At 37.0% G+C, this 7,330-nt stretch overlaps 1 protein-coding gene across 1 annotated transcript in view; it reads left to right on the top strand.

Moving 5' to 3' along the window:
- The window catches only part of LOC137967963 (pituitary tumor-transforming gene 1 protein-interacting protein-like), a 24,257-nt gene continuing 16,927 nt past the window's right edge, over positions 1-7,330 (top strand). Inside the window, exons 1-2 of the mRNA XM_068814569.1 lie at positions 1-140; positions 4,316-4,377. Coding sequence (XP_068670670.1) covers positions 29-140; positions 4,316-4,377 — 174 coding nt within the window. The 5' untranslated portion in view covers positions 1-28. The remainder of the gene's footprint in view (positions 141-4,315; positions 4,378-7,330) is intronic.

Genomic DNA, 7,330 nt, shown 5'->3' with positions numbered 1-7,330 from the left:
GGGTAACCTGTGACCATTGAAGGAGGAAATGCGACATCGTTGTCTACCGCTGTGCACTTTGGCTTCGAGAACAATGACCATCGTCAAATTGGTGCTGCTGTTGTACTTGATGCACTTATGGCATCCAGATTTCTCTGCGGGTAAGTTCAGACGAAGATCTGTTTATTTATGACTGTGCGAATTAAATTTTCACTTATCGTCTTATGTTTTGGAAGCCCGTATGTCACGCCATACGTACAAGATTAAAATCATGCAGTTTTTGTGAAGGAAGTTATCGATGGAAAGCTCACTTTCAGCTGAAATGATGTTGCTTTAAAATATAAAGCCCTCCTTTTCCCCACAAAAACTGTAATTGAACCAGGAAAGAATATTAAAACGCGCAATGAATAGCTTCCAGTTCACCTGAAAGCAGACTAGACTTCTTTTGCTACATGTACGTGGTTCAGTTCAAAAGTAAGAATATTTCATCTTGAACGAGAAAGAAGGGCTCATTGGAAAGTAAAGGATGTTACATTAGGTGCACGTTTTTTAGCAAAATCGAGGTCTATAAGTCTGACGTCAATGCAATTGTTTTTTGTCCATCAGTCGACGGAAGCCAACATTATCTGCGAAAATTGTTTTTACGGATAGTTATGAGTATCTGAAATTTACGGTTAGACGGGAGAATTGAGGAATAAAATTGAGGTAAAAAATTTTGAGAAAATGCTTGCTAGAGCTATAGTATTCTCATTGTTCGGAGAAATGACACTTGATAAAATCACGTACAAGACAAGTGGGAACAATATAAAACAGAGGCTGTACAGTGGGCCTGGTCACACAACACTTTTCTGTCCACAAACTGTTAAACACTGAGCGCAAGGAGTAGAGATCATGTACCCCTGTCTAGAACTGATGATATGCATTGAATGGTGCAGGGTGCAGTGATGATCTGAGGTGATAGCTAATTCAAGGAAGCTACTCTGTAACAAAAGGGTAAATTAAAAATAGTATGTTTCTTGCAAAAGTCCAAAAATTAATAGTACCTCCTCATAAAGGAAATCAAAAGAAAGTTCATCTTACTTAAGGTAACACAATTTTAGTCTTCAGGTATGGTTCTTTTGGTTGAATTTTCTCATTTGCATTTGACATAAATTTGTGACGAAAAAACTGCAGGCAAGTCGAGCAAGAAATGTAAAGCAAAATGGCAGCTATTAATTCCTTTCAATGTATGTGAAAAGGTTGTAAGTTGGAAGAGTGTGGTCAAAAGCTCTCAAAAAATTGTCTGAATAAGGTTCCATAAAGATCAACAATAAAAATGAAAGCCCATGGGCTCAGTGTTATTCCTGTGTCTTCAAAACGCAGTCATTTTTATTTGTATATGTCACAAGGCTGGTTTTATTGGTCCAGTGGGTGTTTGTTGTGCACTGTAGCAGTAATTGTATTGTACAGGTGCCAGTGGTCCATTTAGGGTTAATCACTGCAAAATCTACAGTTCATACTAATGCTTGTTATTTTTTGTTGATTGATTCAGAGCATTGCTGTAGCTCATATGTACTTGCACTGCCTCTAGTTACATATAAGTATGCTTAAATCAGCTTACCTCTGCTTTCCCTCTGTCCATCATCTCATCCAAAATCAGTTACAAAGTGTATGCATCCACAGTTCTAAGCCAACGTTAAAATAACTCATTTATAATTCATGAATGAAACAGCCTATCAGGTCACTGAAAAAGCGTTACATGCATGAACTTTTATTAACAGCCAATAATTAAAAATGTTGCTCATTTTAATATATCGATGATCAGCAATGCGTTGAAACAGATGGCGCGTCGTATATCCGACGTAATTTGAATCACACAAATCACATTTAAAGCAATAAACAACGCTATGCTGATTTACGATACGTGGCTTGATTTCTTTAAGCTTTAGATCCTGCTCAAGTTTCTTGCTGGTGTAGATTGGCTGTACATCAATGCCGATTTTTGAACTGAGATCGCGCATTTGCCTTTTTACCATGTTCGCTGAGACTTGATCTTTGAACGGAATGCTGACTCTTAAAGTTTCATCAGGTTTTGTCTTATCATCTAGTGTAGAGCGATAATCACATTTGTCGATGATACCATTCACCAAAGAACTAGGGTAACCAAGGTGATTAAACAAAGATTTTAGATGCCTACATTCATCGACGAATGGTTGATGCGTAGAGGACAATTCCTTTGCACGATGAACCATTGTTTTGATAAGACACTTCTTGTAACGCAAATCGGTGTGACTTTGAAAATGAAGTAAAAGGCCCGTATTCGTAGGTTTACGATAGACCTGGGTCTCCAACTTGTTGCCGTTCTTTGTTATCAACATTCCAATAAAAGGAATTGAGTCCTTGTTGGAAAGTTCCATAGTGAAATGAATACTAGGGTGGAGTCCATTGAGTGCATCGAGGAAACTTTCAGCTACATCGAGTCCAGGCATTATTGCAAGCGTATCGTCAACGTACCGCCTGTAAAAAGGAGGAATTAAATCATTGTCAGATAGTCTTTCTTCCAGATGACACATAAACACGTTCGCCAACAAAGGACCAAGGGGGCACCCCATAGCAACTCCTTCGCACTGTTCGTAAATTTGACCATCAAACTGGAAAAGTTGATCCGTGGAGGCCATTCTGAGAAGTTGAGTGAGCTGATCCTTCCGTAAGTTGAGATCATACGTTGAATTGAACCAATTATCGGTGAAGGCTTTATCGACGAGGATGTTGATTGTTTCCTGAACTGGGACATTTGTGAACAATGACGTTACGTCATACGAGACCAGTATATCATCTTCAAGGACAGGATGTTTGCGAATTTCTTTAGAGTTTCTTTGCGATGTAGGATGTTTGTGACTTTCTTTAATGTTTACAAAGACAATGTAATCTTACAAAGAGTGTTGTTTAATTTACCTTTTGACAAATTTAAGCCAAAATCATGTCGTTTGTTTTCCTAATTCCCACCACCGTGTGTTTCTTTGTTCTGCTTTCTTGATGCACATTACCGGTGTAGCTTTCACTGCAGTGCAGTTGATTATACTGTAGTAATCATCAAACACATTCAGCATTGTCGGTAATTCTGATCGCATTAAGTAGGACTGTCTAGCCTGTTGAGACAACTTGAATACATTAGTTATTCCCAATACTCAATTGCATCAAGATCATTAGTAGAATTAATTCCTTATTTGTTAATCTAAGAGTAAATCAAAGAACACAAGTTACTCATTGTTGAAACACATTTTTGTCCTGGATTTTGTCCAAATATCAACTCATAACCTTGACTATAAGGTGCTGCAACTGTCTTGCTAGGGTCAATATACACTGGAGTAGGACCAGGATTCTTTATCTCTACTCAATAATTATTTAAATTCACAATATTTTACTGCATGGCTTTGAGTCTTGTAAGGGCTTGTCAGTTTATTACATGTACATGAAAACAATGACAAATACTGACTACATGTAACTCTATGTTTTAACATCATTATACGATGATTGAATTTCTCAGAGCATTTAAGTGTAAACTTTGCTTTATTTTCTAGTTTTGTAGCTTTCACATAACAATACAATTTAGATGATTTGGTTATAGTTGAACCATTTACGTTCGTGAACAAACATTTTAACCTTTCTGTTCTTGTTCTTCAGATGTTCCATAGTTCGTATAGGTATTCTACTTGGTTCACGATCACGTCTAGATACTCAACGATGCTCATGGATAGGTTTTAAGCTTACATTAGATATTTCAGTAGATAGTACATTTGATATATAACATGATAGTTCCCGAGCGATAGATTAAGTTCACTCAAAAGTATTCACTCGTACATGTAAGATGATCTCTCGTAAAGATTGTCGACCGACCCGTTCTGAGAACACTCAACATCTTTTAGTGTGGGTCTACCATGAACAGCGTGTGCTTTTCAATGTAGTTTGAGCGTATGAGAAGACATACAGTGTATTTACCCTTGAATCATGGGGTATCTTTCTGGCCGCCATGATAACCATGTCTTTAAGGCTTACCTGGATATTATACTTCATGACTGAATGCCGTATAGTTCCTTTCTTTCTTCGTGCATGTGCTTTACTTGCTAGACTGTGTTTTGCATCTCAAGGCGGAAAATAAGAACAAAGCCCGATTTATAACTCGGGCATTCCACAGGAAGCCCGAATAAAAAGACTGTAGCCTCCCTAAAGCCCTCCTGTATAATTGGCCTCTCTGAATCTAAAGGTCCAAATAGTCTAACTTTAATGACAACAAACACATGATCTGACACTCATGCGTGATAAATTTATTCATTTATTTGTCAACATTTTTTTCAAGTCCTAGGAAATTGTTCGCAGTACAGTGGGAAGGCATGTAAAGACTGTGTTGATGTCTCTGGGGTAAGTTTGTTCCTCTCTTGGAAGGAGAGTGTGTTGTTATTCATGAGTGACTATCATGTGGGGAGTATGGAATGTACTCTGTTATTGTTGTTCTATTCATTTTGCCATCAACTCTTTCATACAGCACATAGTGCTGTAACATTTTTTCTCGCCTTCAATAGTTAAATATTTTGAGTCTGAGTTCAAATACTCCTTCTTATGAAATTTTAAAATGTTCTGAATGCAATGAATTTTCTAGTATGTGGATCAAACATCAAGGAGCACACAGACAAGAGGGAAATGGAATGCATGAACTTGTGGAAACATAATTATTTTACAGTATAAAGAGAACCCAGAGATTTTACATGTAAATGAATGTTACTAGTTCTTACCCAAGCAATATGTCATACTAAGACTAACATGTGAGTGTTTACGGATGAACAAAGTAGTAGAAGTTTATAATCACAAAGGAGAGCTTAGAATGAATGGAACTTTAATTTTGGACACTCCACCTGTAAAAGACACACATGATTAGTAACTTCCTCCAAGGTACATCTCATTTTTTCTTACATGAACAATTCCAGGTAAAGATTGTTTAAATATGAATAATTTTGCCTGGTTGAATTCTTTATAAATGACAAGGGTTACACTTCATAACTAAAGGTTAATAAACTTGTGGCTCTTAATCAGACCAGACCACAACGCCACAAATTCCATGCCGTGCTCTTTTCAAATTGTGGTTGGAATCTTTAACATCACACAGAGTTTGTGAACAAGGGTTGTGATATGGGGCGCTCGCTCAGAGTCCTTTTTTGAGAGAACTTGAAAGTCTTACCATTTGCAGAATGATGTAATTGCAAAGGCAGCACTTTCTCCTCAGTTACAGTACATACCATGTAAGTGTTGGTGTAGAATTGGAGTTGAACTCACGGCCTCCTGCAAAGTAGTCTGATGCTCAGCCAACTGAGTAAACCAGGCGGTTTAAATGTTGGCCTAAGAGAGGTAGAGAATGCAATCCACTAGATAATCACTATCCGGAGGATATCTTAATTGGTTTTGTTAACACTTATCTGCTGGATTGTGATTTATCTGAGAGATAACACAGACTATAGGTCTTGCAGACAAAGGACGCAAGCGTGTGTCCTGAAAAGAAAGACCCTAAGCCTAAAAGCCAGGCCTAGGCCATTAGGCCTAACCCTAACCAGGTCTTGGCCTGGTTTTTAGGCTTCAGGTCCCATAAGGGGTTTTAGTTTTCAAGATACTCGATGCAAGCAGTACGTTTCCAAGTCCTTCCTATATTCTCTTTTTTTTTTTGTCAAACCCTCTTACATTTCCCATTTTTTTTCCTTGGTGGGTGCAAAATGCAGTTGTTAATGATGGTTACCATAGTAAAACAGTTCTGATGTCAATACTTGAACCATTTAAATAATTTATTTCTTCAGGGCTGTGAGTTGTGTCAGTTTGCCAACTTTTTTACTCAGGAGATACATTCATTTAAAAAGCCAAGGTTAGGGTTACAGAGTACGCTGATGCCATGGCCATGGCAAGCCTAGACACACTTAAAGCCAGGCAAGTTGCTGCCTGTCAGAGGTTCATTTTAAATGGGCACAACATCCTCTCCTCATGGATGTCATCCCCTCCCCCATGTACCATGAATGTGAATAATCTCTTTGTGCCTGCAATCCGAGACCCATACTTGGCCGGACTAATAGATTAAATGAGTTTGTTACTGTCAAATATCAACCTATTGTGTAATCGTATCTTATTGCTGGCCTACCCAGCAATTCAGTCAATGCTGCAATTGGGTAAAATAAACATCCATCCATCTATCTATCTATCTATCTATCTATCTATCTATCTATCTATCTATCTATCTATCTATCTATCTATCTGTCTGTCTGTCTGTCTGTCTGTCTGTCTGTCTGTCTGTTTGTCTCTATCTATTGAAGTTAGAAGACCAGACACTGCTGAGAGAAAGGGTATTATTATTGATGTTGCTGCAATTTCTAGAATGAAATAGAATAGAATCTTTATTATTTTAAACTCACTGACAGTGTATAGCACACTGGTGCTATAGTTTTGAGTGAGCAAAGACTACTAAAGCTAAAACTGGATACAAAGTACCTAAATTACATCAACAATATTAAAAGGAGAATAGAATTAGAATAAAATTAAGTAGCATAATAAATAAATAAATAATTAAATAATTAATTAAAAAATAATTAAAAAAAAAAAAAAAGAAAAATTATAAAGGAAGGAACATCGTGATTACTGCATACCACCAAAGTCGATTTTGGAAAACAGATTTTTAAAAGAACTTAAGTCCTGAGATAATCTGATATTATCTTTAAGAGAATTCCGTAAGTTAGGCCCGAAATATCTAATTGCTTTAAGTTCATGTGATGTTGTGTTACATCTAGGGAGATATAAAATATGAGATCCCCAGAGATCATATGGTGTGGCGCACGTAAAATGAAGAGATCCTTAATGTATGATGGAGCTAGTCATCATGTAGTGCTTTATACGCTAGTAAGACAATATTTTGAAGTCTTCTATTATACAGTGTGGTCCTATTGGCCATCATTAATAATGATTGATAGTCCTTATCATTACTTTGAAAGACACTCCGTAATGCTCATTCGTTTAATTTTTCAAGCTTATCTGAATCAGTTTTAGAACAAAAGTGACACAGTAGAACAGTAATTAAGATGTGAAAGAATAAAGGAAGCGTATGACTTTAACTTCGCATCAAAAGGGATAAGGCCTTTGAATCTGTTAAGTACACTAATTTGTAGACTAATTTTGCGGCATATAGGCCAGCAAGATGTTCATGAAAATTAAGTTTATAGTCGATGGTAGCTCCAAGTAATTTAACACAATTTCCTTGTTTAAGTTCTTGATCTGCCACTTTGAACTTGAAATCAGCAGATGATCTTCATGGAGCTAGGCCAAAACTTTGGAACTTATGTACATT

The sequence above is a fragment of the Montipora foliosa genome, chromosome 8, assembly GCF_036669935.1.
Source record: "Montipora foliosa isolate CH-2021 chromosome 8, ASM3666993v2, whole genome shotgun sequence".
In the NCBI taxonomy this organism is placed as follows: domain Eukaryota; kingdom Metazoa; phylum Cnidaria; class Anthozoa; order Scleractinia; family Acroporidae; genus Montipora; species Montipora foliosa.
Note: the sequence above shows the minus strand (reverse complement) of the source record. Positions and strands in the feature narration are given on the sequence as shown.